Source organism: Garra rufa, chromosome 24 (assembly GCF_049309525.1).
Source record: "Garra rufa chromosome 24, GarRuf1.0, whole genome shotgun sequence".
Classification (NCBI taxonomy): Eukaryota; Metazoa; Chordata; class Actinopteri; order Cypriniformes; family Cyprinidae; genus Garra; species Garra rufa.
Genome location: NC_133384.1, coordinates 40,151,562 through 40,179,064, shown reverse-complemented (window position 1 = coordinate 40,179,064; position 27,503 = coordinate 40,151,562). Strand labels below are relative to the sequence as shown.

The 27,503-nt window shown below is 40.7% G+C and overlaps 3 protein-coding genes across 4 annotated transcripts in view; 1 reads left to right on the top strand and 2 right to left on the bottom strand.

Moving 5' to 3' along the window:
- Positions 1 to 1,283: 1,283 nt before the first annotated feature.
- LOC141300515 (leukocyte elastase inhibitor-like) lies at positions 1,284 to 7,500 on the bottom strand. Of its 2 annotated transcripts, none has more exons than XM_073830805.1 (7): positions 7,368 to 7,500; positions 6,657 to 6,833; positions 4,647 to 4,787; positions 4,364 to 4,481; positions 3,091 to 3,233; positions 2,318 to 2,485; positions 1,284 to 1,888 (listed from the first exon to the last, which is right to left on the bottom strand). In XM_073830805.1, exons 2-7 carry the CDS (start codon positions 6,822 to 6,824, stop codon positions 1,484 to 1,486), a joined length of 1,143 nt encoding a protein of 380 aa, XP_073686906.1. In that variant the 5' UTR covers positions 6,825 to 6,833; positions 7,368 to 7,500; the 3' UTR covers positions 1,284 to 1,483. The 2 variants fall into 2 exon arrangements, with proteins under 2 accessions (XP_073686906.1, XP_073686907.1); XM_073830806.1 differs by lacking the exon at positions 7,368 to 7,500 and adding an exon at positions 6,942 to 6,960.
- Positions 7,501 to 15,239: 7,739 nt separating this feature from the next.
- LOC141300399 (regulator of microtubule dynamics protein 1-like) lies at positions 15,240 to 18,063 on the top strand. The gene is made up of 11 exons (XM_073830669.1): positions 15,240 to 15,270; positions 15,376 to 15,617; positions 15,824 to 15,920; positions 16,004 to 16,091; positions 16,377 to 16,536; positions 16,608 to 16,697; positions 16,787 to 16,842; positions 16,929 to 17,016; positions 17,095 to 17,125; positions 17,208 to 17,341; positions 17,420 to 18,063. Exons 1-11 carry the CDS (start codon positions 15,240 to 15,242, stop codon positions 17,462 to 17,464), a joined length of 1,062 nt encoding a protein of 353 aa, XP_073686770.1. The 3' UTR covers positions 17,465 to 18,063.
- Positions 18,064 to 18,191: 128 nt separating this feature from the next.
- Positions 18,192 to 27,503, bottom strand: part of wwp1 (WW domain containing E3 ubiquitin protein ligase 1) — a 54,970-nt gene continuing 45,658 nt past the window's right edge. Inside the window, exons 13-25 of the mRNA XM_073830490.1 lie at positions 27,342 to 27,426; positions 27,039 to 27,167; positions 26,606 to 26,678; positions 26,455 to 26,526; positions 26,282 to 26,370; positions 24,113 to 24,272; positions 23,880 to 24,013; positions 23,535 to 23,675; positions 23,338 to 23,458; positions 23,154 to 23,258; positions 19,315 to 19,411; positions 19,090 to 19,162; positions 18,192 to 19,014 (exon numbers count right to left, since the gene is read on the bottom strand). Of these exons, the coding sequence (XP_073686591.1) occupies positions 18,915 to 19,014; positions 19,090 to 19,162; positions 19,315 to 19,411; positions 23,154 to 23,258; positions 23,338 to 23,458; positions 23,535 to 23,675; positions 23,880 to 24,013; positions 24,113 to 24,272; positions 26,282 to 26,370; positions 26,455 to 26,526; positions 26,606 to 26,678; positions 27,039 to 27,167; positions 27,342 to 27,426 (1,379 nt within the window). The 3' untranslated portion in view covers positions 18,192 to 18,914. The remainder of the gene's footprint in view (positions 19,015 to 19,089; positions 19,163 to 19,314; positions 19,412 to 23,153; positions 23,259 to 23,337; positions 23,459 to 23,534; positions 23,676 to 23,879; positions 24,014 to 24,112; positions 24,273 to 26,281; positions 26,371 to 26,454; positions 26,527 to 26,605; positions 26,679 to 27,038; positions 27,168 to 27,341; positions 27,427 to 27,503) is intronic.

The following is a 27,503-nucleotide window of genomic DNA, read 5'->3' as shown; positions in this document are numbered from 1 at the left end:
CATTGTTTGTGGTTTTGCTGTTGCTACGATTGTAACGGCAAATTATGCAATGATTAAAATGCTGAAACTGATTTTCATAATACCTGCTGTAAGTTTTATCAGCAAGATATATGTCAGTATATCCTAATGTGTGAATTCACAACTGTGTATTGCCTGTGTTGATGAATTAGAAAAGGTATCGGTATCATCTATGAATGAGTAGCTCTGTAGTCTGTTCATGTATTATGATTTGATATATTGTAAATTAATTTGAATTATTATACTTTGTTTTAATTACACTAGGATTTTTTTTTAGCTCCCTCGTCTAACACACCTGATTCAACTCATCGGTTCAGTCATAGAGACGACAAGACCTGAATTTAGTGTCTAATTAGGGAGACATGAGAAATGTGCAGTGATGACGGGACTGAAAACTCCTGCGTGAGGCTGTTTTGTACAATATAGTATTTTTTAGTGCAAAAATTAAATATTAAATATTGTATTTGTAAACTAGTAACACATACCGTAATCAAGCAAAAATGATTAAAATGTTATGTTGGTAGGAGTATTTGTCTGATTGATCTGTTCTGAGTCTGTCCGTTCATCTGTAGATGAATCGTCCAGCTGTGATTTCATCGACATCCAGATTCAAACTGTGACAGAGCTCCTGCTCCTTTCACGCTGCATATAAAGAGGCAAAATAACTTTATTTACAGTGAAGAACTGTCTGTGAGACTTAGTTCTACAGCAGTTCTAGAATGTAGATCATCCAGAATCACTGTATTTTTGTAGCTTTATGACCAACTACACACATTTCTGTTACATTTCTGAATGCAATGGCCAAGAGGCGTTTTCTATGTTTAATCACAACCTTTGTTCAGTTTTCACGTTCAGAGACTGAATTCAGTGATTTAAACAGGAGTTTCTGTGTGAGCGCTGAACTCTTATGACCACTGAATAAACTTTTACCCACAATATATGACAAATGACTTGAGAATTTTCATGATATCACTCTTGAATAAGTCATCAACAGGTTTTCTGAAGACATGTAATTACTTCATTTTGATAATGAAACATTTCATACAGTTATTTCTACTTGCCACAAACAGCACCGTAATTTTGTTTGTTTTGTGACTCACTTGACAATGCAGATCTGAATCAGACTCTTTATGATAGATGTGGAGCTCAATAAGCCTTCAGTGCAAAACTACAGCATCTATTAAAATACAACAAACGTTCGAGCTAAGCACAGGTTTCATTTTATTTTTGAACAAGTTGTTTATTATTATGCAAGTTGTAGATTATTCAACAGAGGAAACAACACAGGCACTCAGGAATGAAGGCAAAAGGTAATTTTCAGTAAAGGGCAGGTCAAACTGGACTTTCGTCTGAAACCTTTGAAAGACCTGAACCCTGACCCCTCATCTGCCGGCATTACGACTCGTTCTAAACGGATCAAACCCGTCATAAACCTGTGGGTGCCGTGCGCTGGAGCGTCGAGAGCTCAGGGAGAGCAGACGCGTCCGTAGAACAGAACGCTCTTGGAGGGATTGTGGCGTATGAAGAAGAGGAACGGGTGATCGGCGTGAAAGCGCTCTGGACGCATCAGGCAGCGCATCATCATGACCGCACCGGTGGCCGCAGCGGCTTCCGTCCCCTCCTCGTTCACCTCAACAAATGACTTGTGCACCACCTTAGACAGCACCAGATCGTTGTTCGGGGACAGGCCGGAGAAATCGGCTCTCTGCAAGTCAAACGCGTCCACCATTCCCAGGCTCATCAGGAGAGCTTTCATGTCGTACGTTTCCTCCAGTCTGAATCTGGGCAGAGCCACTTCCACTTCCACGAGATCCATCATGTCAGGTCGGGTCCACTCCACAAAGTTCTCGTAGGTCAGCGCGCTCTCCAGCTGGACAAGAGAGACGTGTTAAAGCCTGGCGTCTGAGCAGAAGACTCGACGCAATAAAAACCACAGGTGTTTACTGTCTGAGTTAAGCCTTCTACACACTGTGTGATTTTAGCAATCCTAGAAGTAGAAATCCTGTGTGACATGGATCTAATAAACTTGGGTATGACATGCATGTAAACTATACCATGTTTAGTGACAGTGACAGAAAATGATCGTAGGCTATCTTTGGTCACAAGACCGTGACAACGGCCGTCTTTAAACCTCTCTCACTGTACGACATAAAACTGCAGATTAGGAGCCACGATCACAGAAATCGCCACAATTGTTTCACGATTCTAAGCTTTCGTCTGGAACAGCCGAAAATCGTGCAGTGCGTTTTGGGCTTAAGACATCACACCAGACCCACTGACAAAACACCTGTGGTCTCACCTTCTCCAGGCCGGTGGTGTCGTCCTCCATGGCGTTGGGAAGCATGATCAACATACTGAGGTCTTTCCCAGCGTACGGCAGCTCCAGAATCTGACATTTCATAGCAGGAATGAAGGCCAGAGGAAACTTGGCCTTCTGGAACATCATCTGCACTGGCTTTGATTCATTCTGTCAACCATCAATGGAAACACATGACAGTCACGCTCACTCATATCACAAGACACCTGATGCAGAAATCATCAAGAACTAAACATTTCTTAAATTAAAGAAAAATATAAAACACTGGACGTATTGTCTGGCAGCTGAAAGAATCACTGCCTGCTGTCTGTTCTTCATCCAAGAAACGCATTTCAAAAGAGCACAATCAAAACCAACAGCATCTATAGTCTCCTTTTTATCAGGAATGAAATGCATGACAACTACAACTAAAACGAGACAAAAATAACTGATTCTTCCCCTGCTAAGCACAACTCTGTTCTCTGGAATTGTCTGACCCATCTCAATACTACTGTGCATATGTCACACACACTGATATTTAATTATACTGATCTATTTTATATTTATTTTATTTTATTTTATTGAGGCATTTGGGAACTGCTGCCTACTTATTTCCAATATTTCTAAGTTCAATATCAGCCATTACCAAGTCAACTGTTTTACAAGGCATTTGTTCATTTAAATACTGTGCATCTCACAGACAAAGGCCACAAACTGAAGAAGTGAACTGAAGTGCAAACTTACCGGTCCAGTAAAAAGCTCTTGTGAAATCTCACCTTGTTGATCTTGAACGGCATCTCTCTGGTGTGTTCCTCTCCAAACTTCCTCTCCCAGTTCCCCTTGAAGTAGATGGCGTTCACCAGGACCAGTCTGGTCAGCGAATCCACGTCTCCCTCGGCCAGGAGATCCTTGATCTTCTCTGTGATTATAAATGAACATTCAAACCGACACAGCAGGAATGCAAGGTTTATTATTACTGATACAGCACATAATCAGTCGATAAAGTCATGGCACATTAAAGGGATAGTTCACCCAAAAATGAAAATTTGATGTTTATCTGCTAACCCCCAATGCATCCAAGATGTAGGTGACTTTGTTTCCTCAGAAAAACACAAACGAAGATTTTTAATGAAAACCGGTGCCGTCTGCCAGCCTTATCATGGACGTGAATGGGCACCAAACCTTTAAAAGTAAACAAAAACATGCACAGACAAATCCAAATTACACCCTGCGGCTCGTGACGATACACTGATGTCCTAAGACACGAAACGATCGGTTTTTGCGAGAAACGGAACAGTATTTATATCATTTTTTACCTTTGATACACAGCCACGTCCATCTGTCATGAGCACGAGTTTGGCATCAGTCACGTCACATGAGCACGCGCTTCTGGTGTAGAATACGCATCTGTCGCATGAATACGACACTCATTGTTTCCACAGTGCACAGAGATTGTGGGTATAGCGGTTATTCAAAATGGTAATTACTTGCGCTTATCCTGATTGTTTAAACCGTTTTAAAGCTAAAAGATTACGTTTGCTTGCACAAACTCATCCGGGACTTTTCACTGATTTCCCCTTCCGGCGTTTGCGTATTCTACGCCAGAAGCGCGTGCTCATGTGATGTGACTGATGCCAAACTCGTGCTCAGGAGAGATGGACGTGGCTGTGTATCAAAGGTAAAAAATGATATAAATACTGTTCCGTTTCTCGCAAAAACCGATCGTTTCGTGTCTTAGGACATCAGTGTATCGTCACGAGCCGCAGAGTGTAATTTGGATTTGTCTGTGCATGTTTTTGTTTACTTTTAAAGGTTTGGTGCCCATCCACGTCCATGATAAGGCTGGCAGACGGCACCGGTTTTCATTAAAAATCTTCGTTTGTGTTTTTCTGAGGAAACAAAGTCACCTACATCTTGGATGCATTGGGGGTAAGCAGATAAACATTAAATTTTCATTTTTGGGTGAACTATCCCTTTAATGACTTTTTTAATGACGTTTTCTTCCTAACATAGCATTCATTGTAAAAGAAGTTCAAACTGTTTTTGCACCTTGTGTCTGTTTCTCCACCCAGGTGTTGATGTCTGTACGAGCTGCGTCTGCATTGCTGATGAAGTTGACGGTCTCCAGTTCAGCCTCATACAGTCGTTTTGTGTCACTAAGAAATTTCTGTAACAACAGAGAGAAGAAATACTGGCATGCTGCACAAATCATTGTATACATATCTGAAGTTAAAACAAAACAGTTTTATTTATTTAGACATTCAAGCATTACAAGAACCACATCTGTCTTAAGAGTACGTGTTCTCTCTGCGTGTGAATAAACTGAACTCACCTCGACGAACGTGTAGGACTGCTCTCCATAGAGGCGACTGGCGAGACTCAGAGCGTACGGAGCTCCGGCTTTGTTTATCTCGCCCAGGAGTTTGCTGAAGCCAGTGTGGATTTCTGCCTCTGCTTCAGGAAAATGCAAAGCCTGGATACAAACAGTGAATGACAGTTTCTTCATGCTAAAGTTGTAGATAGGAAAAGGAAAGGACGTGACATGTGGCCAAGTATGGTGACCCATACTTGGAATTTTTGCTCTGCATTTTACACACACACACACACACACACACACACACACACACACACACACACACACACACACACCACTGATACACACACACACACACCACTGATACACACACACACACACACACACACACACACACACACACACCACTGATACACACACACACACACACACACACACACACACACACACACACACACACACACACACCACTGATACACACACACACACACACACACACACACACACACACACACACACACACACACACCACTGATACACACACACACACACACACACACACACACACACACACACACACACACACACACACACACACACCACTGATACACACACACACCACTGATACACACACACACACACACACACACACACACACACACACACACACACACACACACACACACACACACACACACACGGCCCGGGGAGCACTTGGGGGTTCAGTGTCTTGCTCAAGGGCCTCACAGTCGTTGTGTATTGAGGGTGGAGAGAGAGCACTGGTTATTCACTCCCCCCAACGACAATCCCTGCCGAACCTGAGACTCGAGACCCGCAACCTTTGGGTTACAAGTCCGACTCTCTAACCATTAGGCCACGGCTGACCCCGATGTGGCTGATAATGAGCAAACATCTGAACTCAAACCGTAAACCTCTTCATCTGCCATGTGAAATGATAAGCAGTTAAAAACAGTTGCACACAAAAGTCTTTATTAAGAATAGTTACACTTAACTTTGCCTCTATCCGGTTCATGAAAAGTACAGTGTTTAACCAGCTGTGTTAGTCTGTAAAAGTAACGCTGAGAAAAGGAAAGACACCAAGTATGACAAACACTATAAAGACTTTCTGCATTCAGTCATTACTAGTCACCCTCCACCCAAAGATAAGAAAAAAACATTTGTGTGCGCAACCCTTGTGACACAGGAGCACTGTGTTATTGCTATGGCGATGTCCTTTGACCCTCAGACCCACACAGCATTATGCCTTCATACATTTACATTCATTACACCAAAGGCCTAACCCATCGGGACAACCACTAACCTATTTCAGTTCCAGTTTGAAAGGTTTCAAATTACAACTTGAAACAACAGAACAAGCTGCCATATTAAACAATCCCACTACAAGCAGAGCTGTGTCTGAAATCTGTCAAATATAGTGCATTATATCAACGAGCTGTGATCAACATTATTTTAAAAAAATCATTGAACCAAGCAGCTTTACATTTCAAGTGTCATTCTGTCAAATCAGACTTGTTAATAAATGAATCTACACTGCTTTAAGCTTTATGATGGATTTACTAACCCTGGGCCGATGATAACAGAACATTTCGCAACAGTTTACTGCCTTACTGTGTCAACCACACTTTCCAAAGGTGAGACTCACAACCGACATCAGTTCTGTGACAGAAGAGTCAGGAAAAAAATACTGTTTTACAGTCATGGAAACTTCACTAATGTCAAGGTACAGAATGAGAGACACACCCGAAACCAAACCCTTCCTCAGTAAACAAACAGCGGAACCATCGAGTCATCAATTAAAACTGATTTAAAAGTTCACTTCAACACACGCAATCATGAATATACCACATTAAAACTTGTTGGTGTTCTTGCTCTCTCTATACTTTTATGAATGATTTATTGTTCTATTTGAATGATTCTATTTAGATACAGATTGGATGCACAGGGGAACTTGGCGGCTATATAATCGCAAATAAAGATGTGCTGTAATCAGACTACTTTTAGACTGACCCTAGACATCTGTGATGCCGTGTTTCCTCCTGCTCCGAGTGACAGCATGGAAAGAGCAGCGGAGATGCTGAGAGGAGAATAGAAGACATTAGCGGTCGCGTCTCCTTCACTGATTTTCTGGAAGAGACTGAGAGAAAAGCGCGTGTGCGCCGCTGACAGATGCTCCATTCCGACACACTGAACACAAACACACAGAAGAAGACATTATATTTACAGACCGTTATATGAACTGCTTCGTGAATACGAATTATTAATATGAAAAAGAACATGTAGAATATTAAATACACATGCAGACAAGCTCCACTTCAAATATGACAAGTTATATTTTGACTCTAACAGCTGTTTAAGTTACATTTCATGTACTTCAACTTCCTCATTGTTCGGGCGCTCATCGCTCTCTCAGCCCATTGGACAAACGACCACCACAAACGATTGTGATTGGCCAACTTTGACCAAACTACGTGCAGAACGTCCTGACGCATAAATATATGACTCGAGGCATTAAGAAACGTCGCACTTTCTCCTATAAAGTGACTTCATATGTTTACGTTTATCATTGAGAAAAACAATCGAAACCAGTCGTAAATGTTCACATGAGGTAGCTATCTCAGTATTTCAGCATGTTGTTTTGTATAAGGCTCGTATTCATTAATAACTATCAATATGCTTTGCTTAATTCCCTTGATGATTTGAATCATTAGAGTTACTCACATGCTGTAAAACGGGTCTTTAGTTGGAGGAGCTTCCGCAGTGAATGAATCGCCGGAGTGACTGAGTTTATATGAGCAGCAGACACACCCTCATGAACACACACACACACACACACACACACACACACACACACACACACACACACACACACACACACACACACACACACACACACAGGACAGTAAACCAGATGTGTGTGCGTTCACTCAGTTGTGTAATCCTTATTTTAGGTTTTATGTAGGATTACAGTTAGAATGAATGTGATGAGCTCTGTCAATCACTATATATCAGAAAACACACACATTCAGTGCAGATTGATCCTCATCAGCTCTGTCAGTCTTCACCACTAAACTCAGGAAAAGAACTAATAGCAATTTATTTTTTATTGAACAAATTGTGCTTCTAAAACTTGAAAGACATCAGTCTACCATATGTGTGTGTATTTTTCCTATTTTTTGGTATATTCACCAAACTTAGGTGTGATTGTGTTTGTAGTCTGTATATGTTTTTTGAGTGTGTGTTTATGTATCTTTTTTCTTGCAAAGTAATGACTATATACAGTAAACATTCTTTTTTTGTAACTACATGCACTGGACACTGTTCTCCTTATTTTGATGTAGTGTCTAATGAATGAGCTGTAGTGTGTTTAGTATTGAGTGTATGATTTAAAAATGTTTTTTGATGTTGAGTGCAGGTGAAATGGTTTTGAAGCGATTGTTTGATTTTGCCAGAAGAGTCAGGGGGTCTGTGAATTTAGTTTGAACATTTGGATTTGTGTTTAAGGTTTAGGTGATGGTTTCAAAAAATGTTTTTGCAAATCAACTCATTCTTACATAACTCTAGCAAAGGTTTTTCACCAAACACTTTATCACTCAGAACACAACCTTAAAAAAAACAAAACAATAACAGGTAGTATTGTACAAGGTTTTCTTTTGTAAAATTTCTTTAAAAACAAGAATGATAATCTATACCGTTTATACATCATTGTCGTATGTTACATGAACATACAGCAATGTAAACATGGACTGTTTACATTAAAAAATTATTCCTAGTTTTCCACTTTTGTATAGATGGTAATGAAAGTGAAAACTGTAACACTTGTTCAGCTACATGCAACTGCTTTGATTTTTTACATGCAAGTGTAGTGTGGCCACAGGAGGCAAATCAATCACACTATAGATACCAACCCTTAAAACGGAGTATTAATGCTGACTACGCCACTCCTTTAAAGCAGTGATTCTCAACTCCAGTCCTCGGGGCCCACTGCTCTGCACATTTTGTATGTTTCTGAATCTGGACTGGAGTTGGAGTGGAGTTGAGAATCACTCCTTTAAAGTAAGGGGAACTGAATACTAGATGGAAACCAAACAAACGTACCATGAAGGGCAGAGACATAGAATATCAGTATAGAAAAATGTTTATTAAGTTTACAATAATTGAATAAAATAATTTTAAAAGCTATATGACTCAATACGTCACACAGGGGCCTAAAACACAAAAGAAAACAATTAATCAGAATACACCAACATCACACTGAAAATTAAATACACGATTTCCAAATTGTTGAAGTATGCACAGCACAACAGACAATTGTCACTTCATAAGTGTTGAAAGAAAAATACAAAACAAAAAGTTAGACAATAACTTGAAAATCGTCAGATTCAGACGGAGCAGAAGACAAAAATCAATAAAGAAAAACATACAATAAACAAAATAAATCATACAATGACAACCGAAACTAAGAATAATTACACAAACAACAAAAGAAACAACTGAACTCCAAAACAAAAGAAATCACAAAACGAAACTTACACGCAGCCGGTAATTCTTTGGACTAAAAGGCAGATCAAAGCACAACTTGACACACAGGAGATCAGATAATCAGGACAGCTACTGCCACAGCTACCGGCTTTAGCGCGGAAAAAAAAAAGGAACAAACAAAAATAAACGAAAATACAGCAAAACAGCAGCGCCGTCTTAATTCCGTTCTATGCAGGAAGAGATCACGCAAAAAGACGAAGCGCTCCCAAAGAAAGTTTTTCCTGATAAAAACAGATCGTTAATTAAATCCAATCAATTATTTATTAAAAATGTAACTATACATACCAGATATCGGTCACCTAGACACACAAGTCATACAATTGTTCACAGCTCAAATCTCAGTAGTTTACAGGAGGATGAGTGGAATCAACCCAGCTGGAATAAAAGAAGGCGAGTTATGGCAAACGTGAACGCTATGCAAACGATTAATGAAACTTAACCCACCGGGGGTTAGTGACAGCCTACACACCAACGCGAAGCCGCGAATAAGATGCTATTCCAGCTATAATAAATAAACATTATTAACTGATATGCCCAACTCACTGCAACATTATCCAAACAGCTGAAACATACCTTTCAGGTGTAAGTCTGCACGCACCAAGGGGCGGAGCTTCTTCTTCTTCTTGTATCGTTTATTGGCGGTTGACAAGCCAATGTATGGTGTATTACCGCCACCAACTGGACTGGAGTGTGAAGCTTCGACGGGGGTTACAATTAAAAAGAAAAAATAAATAAAAAACTAAATTCTTCCTTCCAATCCTGTAACTTTGAGATAATACAGTATTTCTTTTTGCACTCTTGAATGTTCTGAAGCATAACTTAATAGATTTGTTAAACTGAAATTAGTTATACTTAGATCCTTCAATTTCTTAGTCAACTCGCCTCTTTCTCTATTATATGCTGTACAGTGTAGAAGTACATGTTCAATTGTCTCTACTTCACTACAGAATATACACAATCCAGTTTGATGTTTCCCTATTATGTACAATGAATGATTTAAACTAGAATGTCCTATCCGCAATCGTGTAATAATGATATCTTCTCTTCTGTTGTTGAGGCATAATCTCCCTTTACCAACTTGTTTTTGAATGCTATATAGGTGCCTACCCTTTATTCCCCTGTCCCACATTTCTTGCCACTTTTTATTGATGTGATTTTTGATTATTCCTTTTATTTCTGCTTTACTTAGTGGAATTTGCACTTCAATAGTCGTATGTTTCATCGCCTGTTTAGCCAATTTATCAACTATTTCATTCCCCTGTACTCCTACGTGAGCAGGTACCCATACGAATCTCAGGATTATACCCATATCTTGTATTCTAAGCAGGTTTATAAGTATCTCATAAATCAATTCTTGCCTTACTGTTGATGTCCCACCTGACAAACTATTTAGAGATGATATAGAGTCTGAGCAAATAACTGCCCTTATTGGCTTAACTTCCTCTACCCACTGAATAGCCAACAAAATTGCTATCAGCTCAGTTGTAAAAACAGATGCATAATTGGTTATGCTTTTCTGAATTTTGACTTGATATTTCTGAATGTATACAGCTGCAGCCGTATGCCCAGAAGCTGGATCCTTTGATCCATCAGTGAATATATGAAGCATTGAGGAATATGCTTGGCCCAAATACTGTTGTACTACGACCTCCTTATGTAAAGTTTTTTTGTTCTTAAACTTATATTGAAGATGAAAATCAACTTGAGGCATAGGAAGCAACCAAGGAGGAATATTTGGTATTACGACAGAGGGGGTGCTTTTCATTTCTTATTTTTGCATCCTGGTTTCCTTTCCTTGCTTCCTTTCCTCACGTCTTAGCTCCACCCCCTTAGGATACGAGGGAAGGATTTAAGGAAAGGAAATGAGGATAGAGGAATGAAAGGAGGAACATTGGAATATTCTTCATCACTTCAAAGCGTCATCAGCTGCGCTAAAGAGATCTGCCCATATGTTGTTAAAGTTCGTTATTTAAGGCATTCATAATAATTATTAACAAAGCAAGATGCCCTGTTTAAATATATGACATTATTTACACTGCAAAGGTCAAATATATATGTAAATTATTATGACCCATCCGAAGGGGGAGGAGTGCGTCACATTTAGTCGATAAAACACTTCCGCATAGGAAACACCTGCGTATCCTCGCTCAAGACTCCTCAGGAAGCCTCCTCACTCCTCGATCCTCGCCTCCTCACGGTGCAATTAAAGAATTGAGATGTCCTACAAGATGGCTGAGCTCGATCGGGTTCCGGGTCATAGGATGGAGGACGGAGGAGCGAGGAAATGAGGAGGGATATTGAAAAGCACCCAGGGACTAACTGGAATAAGGGGCGGAGCTTCTTCTTCTTCTTCTTCTTCTTTAAGTTTATTGGTGGTTGGCATCCAACATGGTGCATTACCGCCACCAACTGTTGTGGGTGTGTAGTATCAGTGGGGACTTAGACGTTTTATGTTAAATAATAATTAAAAAAAAACCAATAAAATAAATAAATAAGACCTTAAACTTTTATATTCTCTCATACAATCTAGTTGACTTTAGAAATGTCATAACATGCTTCCATACTGATGGTTTAACTGCAGAAAAGGAAAGCAAATCTCGCTTTGACACTATGTAGCAGCAGGACTTCCCTCTCAGCATTATACGCTGGGCAGTCTATTAAAACATGCATAGGGGCGGAGCTAGCCATGACGCATCCTTTATATAACAAATCCCCGGCTCTAAAAGGCTGTCAATCATAAATGCAGGGGAGGGAACTTGCATACTCGGTCACACAAGTATTTTTCTATTTGATATTATTGTAGAATTGTTACAAATTTATTTATTTTTGTATTGCGCTAGGTTTTGAACTTAAGTTTAACCGTTTTGAAAACAGTACGTAAACATGTGCAAATGATAACTGATCCACAGTTTAGTCCACATGGTGTTGTGTGAAGAGTTTTGAAAAAGTGACCTAAGTATTGAGAAATGCTACCCTAACGTGGTCTTGCAGATCTACACAAGAATATACTGAAATGACCATAATACAGTGTATAAAATATACAGTGCAAAAAAGGTTGTTAACTTTACTTTTCCAACTGATTATGGTGGCCACAGAATCTGCTCAAATTTGGCTGAACTCTGTCATTTCATGCACAAGAACATGGTCTATCACAGTAGCTCTAATTTCATCTGAAAAGACTGTTCTTGGTTTTGCTCTTCCTCCTCTTCACACTCCTCTCAGATTGACGGATGCACCTGTGCCATTTGTGCACTTTGAACTGGCTTATAATTTCTTTATTTAAATAGAAACAAGTGTGAAGAATTTTGAATGATTGTGTGTAAACGACGACGATGCTTTCCTGTGTTTAGGGTTTTGCATCACAAGTTCATCACAGAGCAAATTGTGTCTTAGTGAGAATGTGTTTAAAGTTTAGCAAAAAAAGTGCATGAGATCCGCAAACAGTGTCTAAACTGCCTGAACTTGTTTAAGGTTTTACAGAAAGAGTTAGATTTGGTTCAGAGAATAGGGTTTAGTGTTTTATATGGCAAGCCGTTCAGGAAAAAATTCATGTGTATTGTGTGCAGTGGCGGCTACTGGTCTGTCAAATAGGGGAAGCTCATTTTCGGTCTACATCATAAAATTGTCTATTTATTTAAAAGTAAATTCTGCCCTACGTTCCTTTTCAAGAAAATGGTCTGTGACCCTGTCGTACCAACTAGGCGTCTTTTCCAGTGACTTTTCGTGTGCAGTTTCATATGAATGAATGATCTAAAAAAAAATATTAAACTCTGTAAAAGTGAAACAAGGAATGTGGTGTATAATTGTGTGAAATGTATGATGAAAATCAAGCAATTTCGCCAAGCAAATATAAAGAAATAGGTTGCAGCAGTGTTTATTTCGACTGAACTTGAGAAATCCACCACGATGGGACTGAGCGCAGAGAGTGCGAACGAATAGCTTCAGCGATTCCTTATAGGACAAAATCGCTGTCAGTCAAAAGGAGATGCAATCTTTCGACAGACCCTCCAATCATCACGCAGAAGCTCAGCGTCCAGGCCAGCCCACTCCTCATTCACCCCCAGAGACGCTGAGCGTCCGTGGGCGGGACATAATCGCAGCGTTTATCCAATGACCGTCTAGTTTCAAAGCACTGAAAAAAAACGTTCAAAGCAGCCCCATTGAAGTCAATGGACGCTGGGCTTCAATGGGGAAATGCACTGTGACGCTACGGGAATGTATGAGAAGAAAATCAAGTCAGCCGACCTGCTATATCTAACTGATTCTGAACGAATTCGTCTTTGAGATGAACGTTTTCTAACGCATTTTTAGTCAATAAAATGTTAATACAATAGTACGTAATTTGACCATTAATTTTGTGACATTATAGGGGAAGCTGAGCTTCCCTTGCAGTCTTAAAGAAATCCCCACTGATTGTGTGAATATGGATTGGTTGACTGGTTGAATGTAAGGTTTAATCACAAATGCATTCGTTCACACCTCTATCAAACTCGTCGGCCAGCTCCACCTGCGATCCCCACGATCTCAGCCGCCGCGGGGCCAGAGCCGCGTGGGGCAGATGGATGTCCCAATCCCCTCGAGAAAAGGGACAAACGAGAATGTAGTTTCTTCATGGAGAAACTATCACAGTGCGGGCACTCTGTCCCCTCAAGGACAGAGCGCGCGTGCTCTTCACCCAAACAAAACACACATAGGTCGTGTGCGTCATCAGGTGTCAGATTTCTCTGACACGGATCCGTGTGATGACGTCATAGGCTGGCGCCGGCCAATGTCAAAGTTCATTGTCGTTGTTCGATAACAGCTTCAGAACCGGTCATGCTGAAGGCAGTTCTCATAGTGTCCACCAGGACGCAGCGTTGAGTTCCCTCCGGAAGGGAACGATGCATACTTGAACAAACCAATACATAGTTGAGCAAACCAGTAAATCTAAACCAATATATACTTGAATAAACCAATGTATAAATACACGAACCAATATATACAGACCAATGTATACTTGAATAAACCAATGTATACTAACCAATATATAGTTGAGGAAACCGGTATATCTAAACCAATATATACTTGAATAAACCAATATATAAATACACAAACCAATATATTCCTGAAGAAACCAATATATACAGACCAATATATACTTGAATAAAGCAATATATATATACACAAACCAATATGTTCCTGAAGAAACCAATATATACAGACCAAGGTATACTTGAATAAACCAATATATAATAACCAATACACAGTTGAGGAAACCGATATATCTAAGCCAATATGTAATTGAAGAAAACAATATAAGCTTAAGTAAACCAATGTATCTAAACCAATCTACAGCTGAACAAACCAATGTATACTTGAGCTAACCAATGTATCTAAACCATAATATACTTGAAGAAAACAATATACATACAAACCAATGTATACTTGAGGAAACCGATTTATCTCAACCAATACATAGTTGAGGAAACCATTGCATTATTGAGAAGCCCAATGTTTACTTGAATGAACCAACGTATACAGGAGCAAACCCATGTGCATGTGATCAGACCGATGTATCTAAACCAATACATGTCTGGTTATACCAATGTATTATGAACGAATGCATTTGTGATTAAACCATACATTCAACCAGTCAACCAATCCATATTCACACAATACACATTAATTTTTTCCTGAACGGCTTGCCATAGTTTTAGCAAGTGTGAAAAACTGTAGTTGATTAAAATGCAATATTTACATCCATATTTAATTTAAATATTTAAATGAATGTAAAATGCCACACAGTGACTTATTCTTATTCTTCTTATTAACACTTGAATGAAACGTGAGAATCTTGATCTTAAACATGTTTCGTAACATGCTTTCAGAAAACGCGACGTTGTTTCTATTATTGCATACTTAAGTAACAAAGTTTCACTATGTTTCTCCTCAGCAACTGACATTAAATGTAACTGGTTGCCGTGGTTACAAACAACAACAGATTCAGCGCATCTCCTGCTGGCGTCATCTCCAGTCTCTTAAACGGCGTCACGTGTTTCATCATGCAGCGTGATGTTCCTCTCGCTCGACTTCTCTGCACTATGTATCTTTGTATTGTCGTCGTGAGGTTACATTTCAACAGTTTGAAAATGATAGCTTATTAGAGGCAAGGACTATTTTGCGACAAGTGCTTATCTTTTTCCGGCAGTGAGTGTTGAGCGCCGCCTGCTGGAGGAAACAGCACAGGAAACACACATTAGCCTTATTAGCAGCGCTAACCTGCTCTACAACAGAAGCACAGCTAGAACTCACACAGAATACGAGTCTGGTGTTCAGACAGATCTGATGGCGTCCGCGACTTTATTCGGAGTTTTCAAGCGGTTTGTGAGCAGAAATGTGAAGATCAGGAAGATGAATGAGTGCATTTGGACCGATCGAATCAGAACTTTAGTAAGTAACCCTACCTCAGAATGTTAGTGAGGATCAAATGCAGGACATGACCAGGTTAAAGTGTGTGTGTGTGTGTGTGTGAGAGAGAGAGGTTATGGGTGAAAGAGCAAATGAATGTCAGTCATAGAAGCGGTGCTGTGATTTCTGACGATTATCAATAGAGTTGTTGTATTTGTGAGCGGTGTTGTGTGTTTTGTGGCTGTCAGAACAGAAAAGCTTCATTTCTGGTGGCTGTGACTCCGCTGTCATTCCTCATCTATGACAGAATCACTCATTTCTCTTCGGTTCGAGCGCTGGTCTCAGGTAGTGTTTCTTGTTTTTGTCAACATTGAGCTTTACATCAAGTTTTAGCGCTGCTGGTTTATTGAAGAACATCTTCTGTCCAGCTGAAGAAGTTTTAGAACAAGCAGATTATCTGTACAGCTGCGGAGACACACAGAAACTCCATCAGCTCCTGCTGCACCACAAACACAGGTAAAGCTAACCTGAGAAACCTAATTAAACAGTATAAAGACAGGTAAAAACTAACCTGAGGCTGCAGGTAAAGGAGAAAAGTGCAGTTTTCAATTAAATCTTACCGTCTCATTGGTTCAGGATGACAGAGAACTGACAGATGAAATATTATTTTCAGCTAAAACACAAACATCAGCAGTGTGTTAGATGACAAAGTTTTCTTATTTTCATATGAATCAACATGTTTGAGATGTTACTGTCAGAGGACAGAGAGTGAACGTATCTCTGGCTTTGCTCTTGTTCCAGCGATGATGCCGAGTTTCTGTGGAGATTGGCTCGAGCGTCCCGTGATCTGGCTCTACTGTCCAGCATCGGCTCCGACGAGAAGAAGCGACTCACGTACGAGGCCTTCGACTACGCCCAGAGAGCCCTGGAGAAAAACGAGGCTTCCTTTGCAGCACACAAAGTAGATGACCATTTGTGTTTCTTCATCTGCAGTGTTTGAGCATCAGATGCTTATCACTCTCTCTTCTGCAGTGGTTCGCAATCTGCCTCAGTGACGTTGGTGATTATGAAGGGATCAAAGTGAAAATAGGAAATTCCTACATCATTAGAAACCATTTAGAGGTAAGATGTTAATGTGGGTGAATGAACTACACTAGTTAGGTCACAGTCGCCACTAAATGAACGAAACATCTTAACGCTCTTATCTACAGCGAGCGATTGAACTCAATCCAAAAGATGCAACGTCCATCCATATTCTTGGATATTGGTGAGTTTGTATTCTGATAAATACACCGACGAATCTGCACATAACTTTCAGTAACTCAATGATCGTTCCTTTGACTGTGTTTGCAGGTGTTTCGCATTCGCTGAATTACCGTGGTACCAGCGGAAAGTTGCAGCCGTTATATTTGCGTCACCTCCAACAGCCACTTATGAAGAGGTGATTGAAATGAATAATTATGTAGATACTTCATTAGCACTGAAACATTGGGAATAATAAATGTTCTGTCTCCCTCAGGCTTTGGCATTTTTCCTGAAAGCTGAAGAAGGTCCCGTATGAACGCAAGCACCTTCATCTTGTTGTGTTTGTTATTTTATACACGACTTTAACATTTCAATATCTCTATTTAGTTGACCCAAATTTCTACAGCAAGAACCTGCTGATGCTGGGAAAGACCTACATGATGCTGAGAGACGTCAAGCGGGCGGCGCTGTGGCTCACTAAAGCCAGAGATTATCCTGCGGTCACTGAAGAAGACAAACAGGTTTGCAAGCAGAGTTTGATCAGATTCATCTCTTATATCGTCTACAGAGGCGTAATTGTCACGTTTGGCCCAATGCAGGTTCATAAAGAAGCGCTGGAGCTTCTGAAGAAACTCAACGGATGACGACTGGCAGCTGAATCAGTCCCGATGTTGTCCAACCCTAACCTGGAACTGTTCTTTAAAATGACTTACCCTTGATTTGTGTTTGATGGAAATTTGCTGTTCACTATTTCAGACTCTTTCAGTATCTGCCATTATCGGAGGGTAAACAAAGGGACAAAATCTGAATGTAATTGACTAGTATTGATGATTTGCTGGAGTTTCAGAAATGGATTAACGACAGACCTTGACAGGACGAGTCCACAGATACGACACGCTCGATAGCAAACAGAGACCTTGGACTTGGACTGATCAAAGATCATCGAGTGAAGCTTCAACACGTGGCTAATCTGTTTAATCAACACACGTGTGCACCTGGAAACTCTGAATACTTCCCTTTACCATCATTTTCTCATAGAATCGTCCAACCGACTAGAAGTTACTTATCAAATTTCAGAAACAATAAAAACACTGATGTTAGCATGAAACGATGTTTTTTGTTTTTCTTTATGTACGTGATTCAGATTTCAAATGTTTTGAGCAATGAAACTAAAATTATAGAAATGTTCTTCTATAGTTTGAGCTTCTTTGTGCAAATTAAATAAAGCAAAAACTACCATCTATATTTATGTTGGGCTCAGGGTTCTTTGTTGAGATGCAGCTGTAGAGTAAAAATATAAAACCCCACAGGAATCTTCAAAAACACACACAAGTCTCCATCAGTGCTTGAAGAACACGAGAGACACCGCAGTTTGTTTGAACTCATATATTTTAATATGAAAGATATTCATGGACACAGTTTTCCTCCCCTGACGGTCAAAGGCCACAGAAATAATGAAGTGCTTGGAGCACAACTGACTTGAGCTGCTGCCGCCGTTCTGAGCGTTTGCAGAGACTCTGTTACTGGAGGGACGAATACTGATCGACAGTCTAAAGTGACAACGGCAATACTGTCCAGAGCCGATGGTGATGAATGATATGTGAGACAGCGGTCTGTCTGTCGCTCTACAGGAGTCCAATCATCTCTCACTCTGCAGGCAGCCATGCAAGCGCTTAACAATCACAACTTAATGTCCAACAACACAAAAGAAAAGAAAGAAAAACCCCAGGCACCTGATCAAACTCTACAATCATTCTGTAAAAGCTCTATAAAACTAGAGCCATAAGTTTGAGTTCTACTATAAAATCTCTCTAATGTTGTTTTTTTTTTTTTTCAGGCTCATTTTAAAAACCCGCCAAATGAATAAAACAAAGCGTTGTTGTATATAGATATCAGCATTGAAAAGATCAGAAAAGCTCGAACGCTTGCATATTCATGGGGAATCATGTTATGAAGATCGCTAAATGAGGTCTTAAGATAAAGATTTGGTTTAAAATGACAAAATAGCTTATTTACATTGGTAATCATCTGTGCAAGTTTCAGGGTTTTGTTTGACTTGGCTGACGCGTCGCCGTAAAGGAGAAAGACGTTTCGTCACTCTTGACCGAAACCTTCCGTCTCCTCGATCGCAAACAGCAGCTTCTCTTTCAGCTGTTCGAAGCTTTTGTAGGGGGGCAGATCCAGACGGTTAAAGCTGCCAACAGACAAAAACAAGTGAGTCGTGAACGTCGTCTGCCTGCGACGTCTAGTTTCATCCTAAAAAACTCACCAGGTGTGACTCCGGGGCAGCCACGTCTCTTTGCCGACCTTCTCGATGCAGAACTTCTGCGGTCCGTTGCTTCCTGGAGGATGAAGAATCGCAAGAAAAGGGTTCAGATGCATCCGGGTCACACGCGTGAGGGAAATAAACAGATGACCGTTCTGCACGTTTATTGAAGGCTCTGAATGAGTTCACTGGATGTCAGAGAAACGGCTGGAGAGACTGAAGACTCACCCATAAGTTCAGCGAAGCCGCCCAGAGGAAGTCTGCAGGTGCCCGTCACAAACTGCATCAAACGCAGACGCACCTCGTTATCCACCTCCTTCACTAACTGCACACAGACACATCAGAACAAGATTATTTTAAAACCAGCTTCCTCTTTCAGTTCAGTCTGTAAATACTGTAGAAACGACTAATAGAAATCGCTTCAACATGAAAGATAATAAGCAGGTCAAATTATCCCGGTTTAATAGACATCTAATTTAAATATAAATAAGGGTGAAAGAAATATTGAAGTAAAAAGTGTGTTTATAGCCCACGTGCTGTTAGACTAGCGCCGAGCGATACGGCCAAAAACGTCATCACGTAATTCATTTAGCACTGACAGGGTTAGGTAACGTTAACTAACATTAACATGTTTGTTAGACCTTGAGAATCAATGTGAACAGAACTTGTATTAATGTATTGCTCAGCCCAATGCAAGACTGTTCCAGAAAAAACAAACCTTATGAAGTCTATTAGCATACTGCTTCAAAACTAAGCAGAAAATATATACACACACACACACACACGCACACGCACGCACACGCACACGCACGCACACACACACACACACACACACACACACGGTCAAAAGTTTGGGGTCAGTTAGAGTTGTAATGTTTTTAAAGAAAGTCTCTTCTGCTCATCAGTGCTGCATTTATTTAATCAAAAATATAGAAAAAAACTGTAATATTGCAAAATGTTATTACAATATAAAATAATGGTTTCTATTGTAATATACTTTAAAATTTAATTTATTCCTGTGATGCAAAGCTGAATTTTCATCAGCCATTACTTCAGTCTTACGTGTCACATGATCCTTCAGAAATCATTCTAATATACTGATTTATTATTAGAATGATCTATATTGGATCTATATTGGATTATATATTGGATTATATATTGCAACAGTATATGTAATACTTTAAAAAAACATTGTAATATTAATTTAGTTCATTAAATAAATGATTTATTTTACAGTATCTCACAAAAAGGAGTACACCCCTCACATTTCAGCAACCATTTTAAATCTTCTCAAGGGACAATACTATAGAAATGAAACTTGGATATATTTTAGATAGGGTTGGGCATCGTTTTGATTTGAACGATTCTGATTCCGATTCCGATTCTTCCTTTCGATTTCGGTTCTTTTCGATTCTCAATTCCGATTCTTTGTGGGCTGGAGTCAAAACATGTCACAGGCTCATTTGATTTCACAGAGGATAATTTTATTTTGATTCAATATGAGTTTTAGTTTTAGGAGCTGCAGCCCATGTAGGAGAAAATTAGGAATGCCTCTGCACCAGCCCAAAAACAGATTTATATATGCAGAACTTGCACCCTGGTCTGGACTCTCTGTGCATGACGAGACAGTGGACCTGCGCAGCACGTCAAACACGCTACACCCCTTAATTTGTACATCATGCAGGCGTAGGTGTTTCGTTATATTCGTAGTGCATCCTCCCGTGCAAGATATCATTTTGTCACATGTGTTGCATGTAAAAACACAGGAAGAGCGCGCTCTCGCTGAACGCAATTTAGTCCATCGCTCTTTTACTTTGTGGATAGTAATTTTGAGTCGTTTGTTCCGCGGTTGTCCACAGCCTATCGTTAAACATGTCTATCGCATTTGTGGCACGAAAATTTTCGCGCAATCGTGCTGCTTGTATGAGGAGGTTTGCGAGGTACCAGCTGAAGTGCAGCAAGGACTTTGCAGCTTTGATTATGGACTATAAAAACGCTGATTACCTCGCAAAAACGCGACATCACGCGTCCTGTTCCGTGCTCCAGCACGGTTAGCGCTCACACTGCATGCTAACCGCGCCCGAGTCCAACTTTACCGTCCCACCTCTTCCAAGCGGGCCAGGGCCGGCTAAACGAGCACTCACACTAGTCAAACGAACCGCGCTTTGGTGGTCAAACGCACTCGGGCACGGTTCAAACTGCCTAGTGTGAGTACACCCTTAGTGTGAAATAAAGCCACACTTTTGAGCGCCGCTTACCGTGCTCCATAGCTGCAACTGAACAAGCGCGCGGCAAGCATTTCCAGAAATACGGTGGCCACAATGGAAACCAAAACTTGCGTGTTTGGAACCGATGATCGGAATCGAAAACAAATTTTATTAAACGATTCCAATGGCATCGTTATTTTTTAAACGGTTCCAAGTTGGAACCGGTTCTCGATGCCCAACCCTAATTTTAGAGTAGTCAATGTGCAACTTGTATAGATTTACTGTCCTGTTTAAAATAACTCAACATACAGCCATAATTGTCAAAATAATGACAATAGTGAGTACTACAAAAGTGAGTACACAATAAGTGAACTTGTCCAAAGTGTGAATATATTGTGTTAGCACCATTGTTATCTGGCACTGCCTTCATCATCCTGGGCCTGGAGCTGACCAGAGCTGCAGGTTGTTGCTGGGATCCTCTATAATCACATCATGAGCTGATGGACGTTAGACACATGCTGCTTCTCCACCTTACGCTTGAGGATGCCCCACAGGAGCTTAATAGGGTTCAGGTCTGGAGACATACTTGGCCATCCCATCACCTTCAGCTTCAGCTTCCTCAGTAAGGCAATTGTCATCTTGGTGGTGTGTTTGGGGTTAGGGTTAGGAAAACTGCAGTTCGGCCTAGTTTCTGGAGGGAAGGTGTCATGTTCTGCTTCAGAATGTACAGTACATATTGGAATCCATGTTTCCCTCAATGAACTGCAGCTCTCCAGAACCAGCAGCACTCATGCAGCCCCAGACCATGATGACTGTAGGTACTCCTCAGCAGGGCATCGCCACACATGCTGGACACCACCGGAGCAAAACAAGTTTATCTTATAGTCTCATCAGACCACAGGACATGGCTCCAGTAATTCATGCTCTTGTTGGTTGTCTTCAGCAAACTGTTTGCAGGCTTTCTTGTGAGCCAGCTTTAGAAGAGGCTTCTTTCTGGGACGACGCCTGTGCAAACCAACTTGTTGAAGTGTGCGGCGTATGGTCTGAGCACTGACAAGCTGACCTTCTACTTCTGCAACCTTTAAAGCAATGCTGGCAGCACTCATGCGTCTGTTTTTTGAAGCCAGGTTCTGCACCTGACGCACAGAACGAGTGCTCGACTTTGTTAATCGACCCTTGCGAGGCCTGTTCCGAATGGGACCCATCTTGGAAAACCTCTGTGTGACCCTGACCTCTGTAGTGTAACTGGGTTTCAGGGTGTTGCTGAACCTCTAATAGACTTGGCCATCTTTGTGGAGAGCAACAATTCTAATTCTCAAATCCTCAGAGAGTTTTTGCCATGAGATGCCATGTTGAACATCCAGTGGTCAGTATGAGAGAATTGTACTTAAAGCACCAGATTTGAACTGCTCTAATACAAGATACACAAGTTTGTATGGTTCTGTCAAGCAGACAAAATCATAAACATGATGAATAGGTCATGTGGCTTTAAACAACATACTGCTGTTATCACTTAGGGTGTACTCACTTTTGTTGCCAGCTTTTTTGACTATATATAATGGCTGTATGTTGAGTTATATTCAGAGGACAGTAAATCTATACTGCTATACAAGCTGCACAATAACTACTCTAAAATATATCCAAGTTTAATTTCTATAGTATTGTCCCTTGAGAAGATGTACTAAAGTGGTTGCTGAAATCTAAGGGGTGTACTCACTTTTGTGAGATACTGTATATATTTTTACTTTTTAAATTTGTGTTGCCAAAATCAAATTATTTGCAATAAACATTTCAGGTTTTCGCTAACCATCTTTAAGCACAAAAATGATACAATAGTGAAGTTAGAGAGGTGTTGCACACCTGCCAGAACCAGATGATCTGTTTGCTGTTGCGAGTGTAGTGACGATAGACGGTGTTCCTCTGCCAGTCCTGCAGATCCACCTCCTGCATGCCACACAACATCACCTGCAAACACACAGAACCGTCCTGTCACCGACAGCACTTTCAGACGGGTTCAGACGAGTAAAACGGACCACGAACGCACCTCCAGCTCCTTCTCATCAAAGTACTGCAGCCACTGCAGCGGCACCACCTCGTTGAAGCCGTCCAGGAACGCTTTGGTCTGACTCTCAACGCCACGAGAAAACCTCCATTCAGCCATCAGTCTGCGGGACAGGAGACACCATCAGTCCACAGCTACACCTGACACTAACAACGGGTCGTGAGGCGCCGCGCTCTTACCCGATATACTCCTCTTTGTTCTCCTCTGTCACCAGGACATTGGCACCGTCGTCTTTCAGGTCATGTGACGTGATCTTGCCCAGGATCTCCATGTCCACCGAGAAGTACATCTCCAAGCCGCACTCCTCGATGTTGTTGTCTCTGCGGATGAATCACATGAGCGGCGATCAGTCTAAGGGATCTCTGACAGCAGACCGTAGAAATGTTTACTGTGACCTCTGACCTCATCATTCGAGGTCATGGATCTGTGAAAACTGAAGACAGGAACTCTAGTGCTACGATGTGCTCGTTAGCTGTTTTTCACATTCAAAAGGTCAGGATGGTTAATAATAATCAGACACAAACCTGATCCAGATGAGAGAGTTGTAGAACTCAGGATCTATTGACTCCAGATCCTTCAAGATCAGTTTCTTATTGAGCATGCGCTTGTAGAACGGCAACGAGAAGCCGGTGTCGATGAACTTGCCGTGGAAAAGAGCCTGCAAAGACAGAAATGAGCGACTGGTCTACGGACTTCAGCTTTACTGATGCATGTGTGTGTGTGTGTGTGTGTGTGTGTGTGTGTGTGTGAGACTTACCATGGCGATGAAGCGTCCGATGAAGCAGAAGTAGGACAGGTGGTCGGGGTTGATGGTGGACGCCGGGTTGATCTGCAGACAGTAGTTGCTCTTGCCGGCGTATTCAAACAGACAGTACATGGGGTTCAGCACCTCGTGAGACAGCAGGAAGAACCATTCCCTGCACACACACACACACACACACACACACACACACACACAGCTTCAAATCAAAACAGTGAACTAAATGAAAAAAAAAAAGATTAAAATGATAATTTATTTAAAAATGTTACAAATTTAATACATTGCAATATAATATCATTTGAATATAATGCAACATATATTTTGGCCTATGTCTCCTCAGTCAAGTTTGATTTTTGACCCTTTTCTTTCAGAGGTTTGGGCCCCTATTAGGGCTGCACGATATTGGGGAAATATGCGATATTGGTGTTGAATATTGTGATAACGATATTTCATTTCCCTAGAGAAATGCTTTAATTATTATTGCTATTATTATCTATTTTTTAAAATCTTTTATATATGTAATGATCATGCTAAAATAAACAGGTAATAGATATTCTTCTGTCATCCGAATTAAATCTAATTAAAAAAAAAATAATTTATGTCAAGGAAGTTGCAAAAATTTTGACTTTAAAACACTATGAATGACTTAAAACCTCAGCAGATATTCTGATTTCTGGTTTGCTGTTACCATAGACCTGCAAACACAAAATGAATTGCTTTCAAACATTACTTTTTATTTACATGTAAGAGCATCTTTTAAACTAAATATTTCCTTGCCTTGCCTGTTTTTTTTTTAATAAAACATATTATTAAACAAAAAATTTATTAAAATTACCATTAAACTTCAAAAAGTTAGGAGCATGAAAAAAAATTAGGAGCACCCAATTTCTTTTTAGTAATGCACTGATCTTTATTCTTCATGGCTGATTCCAATTGCCAGGCAAATCAAATGGGCTGTTTCTGAAAGCCTCAGAATAAAATTTTTAAAAAATTACAGTATAAATAACAAAAAATAGACAATAAATGCAGCCATATTCAAAGTAGACTACTCTTTCAATATTCAAAGTGCAATATAGAGACCAAATTTTTTCAAGTATGATACAGAGTTATAGACAACTTCAAAACTTATTATAGCCCGCATTCTAATAACAGCGTAGATATTTTATCTAGCCTAATTTGCGCTCTCTAAACGTGGGGTATTAAAATTGCTTTTAAATGCGCGTAGCCTATGCGTTTTACTTTTGGTTTCGTTTTAAGGATCGCGCGAAACTCTCGGCAGTGCAGAGCGTACTGTCCACAATCAAAAATCGTCATACCACACACCCCTAATTGCAATGCAGTTTGTGCAAATCCGGAACAGAAGTTTCAGAAAAAACCGTCCAGATCCTAGTTCAGCGGTGCGCATTGTCAGTGACAGGAAGACGGCTAATATCTCAAATCTTCATTAAAGGTAACAATACTGATTAAGTTTAAATGGTTATGTAATGTTGGAGAGAACGGCGAACGCATCAGCTCACAGCAGTCTGTGCAGTAGTTAGGTTAGCGAAAGTTTTGTAAAGAAATGAAACTAGGTCGCACCACAACAATTTCTCGCACTCGCACAAATGCTCGCAAATATAATTTGAGGTTGTGCAGATTAAATTTTGGGAGCATAAACGGTGGCAATTTTGATTCCTGTACAGTTCTTTTTAGGCAAAAGTTCAGCGCTGCTGTCATTTTCTTCCTTCATACTCCTGCCGTATTTATTTTTCATCCTCTGCTCTGAGCCACCGGGTTCACCTGTTCATCCGTTCTAGCCAATAGCATTATAGCACCTACTTAGGAGGCGGGTATAAAGACAGTAAGCCCCCATCTGTTTGGTCAAATGAGGACAACCTACGCATGCAACGCACAAATGTTTGGCACATAAATTAAATGTCAATTATCGCAACTCTCTGCGATACTGATATCGCGTATACTAATATTGCGATAACGATAATTTTTCGATATATCGTGCAGCCCTAGCCCCTATGATCTGAAGTCTTTGATGTCAGTAAGAAAATAAACTCAGCAGATCCTGAGATGATCCGACATTCACAAACAACACAATGTTCTTGCAAACCACCGACACACGAAGGTAAGTTATACAGCGGTTGACACGTGTTTCATTCCCTGTGCGTGTCGTACCGAGCAAGGCCTCCGTAGTCCAGTCCCTCCTCTCCTCTGAAGATAATGTATAGACGTCTCCTCAGGTCATACGGTTTGAAGTTCATGATCTACAGTAATGAGTAAAACAGAACCAGTAAATGAGACAGAAACTTGAACTTGACTGCAGCTTCTGCTACGTGTGTTTCTCAGACCTGCTGGAACGAGTCTTCAAACAGCGTCTGTCGGGATACGGTGATCTTCACGTGGCTGGCCAGAGCGTTGGACTGCGAACACACAGACAACATGTTTGGAAAACACATACACGCATGTTTCATGTGTGTTGAAGAGCTGAGCTAGCATTACCTGACACAAATATCGGAAATGCGCCAGTTTCCACCTGAAGCTTCGCTCGTACGCGATCTGTGGACCTTTAGTGCTGCGCGAGACACACAAACATTCATTAGAAGAACACAGCGCCTGTAATGGCATTACGTTTCCATCCATGTTTTATGTTGGAAACGCCAAGATGCACATTAAAATCCTAAAATGCGCATAAAAAAACGTATGCGATCACTTGAGATGAATAAATCACATGACAGTTTTTGTTATGGCACTCTCTTAGACATTTAATATGGAGTAAAAAAGGCAGAAACTCTTTATTGTTTTATTACTGATATTCTGTGCCAGCTTCCAAAAAAGTGACAATTTAATTTTGAACACATGGGATGGAAACAGTGTTTTATACGCTAATGTTTTAGGGATGGAAACACAAGTTGTGTGAGATTGATTGACTCACACGGCAGATTTGCCCGTCCGCGGATCACTGAAGGTGGTGGTGCGTGTGTTATGATCCACGAAGTAGCGCACGCCCTCCCTGGTGTAACGAATCTCCCAGCCCTCGGGAAGAGGGTCTTCATTCTGCAGCCTGACTCACACACACACACACACACACACACACACACACACACACAGACACACACACAGACACACACACACACACACACACACACACACACACACACACACACACACAGACGTAATGAGAGTCACGCAGTGAGATCTGAAGAGTCAGAGAGGTTACACCATGAGCTTCACTCACCCTTGTGTTCGTGGGTCTTCCCACTGCGTCGTCTTTGTGTTGTGATTGACAAAGTAAACGCGATCGTTGGTGTCGACGCGGCGCTCTGAGAACACGAACACAACACACTCACTCTCACAGACGGACCACACGTGTGCCGTAAACCAGCAGTGAACGCTAACT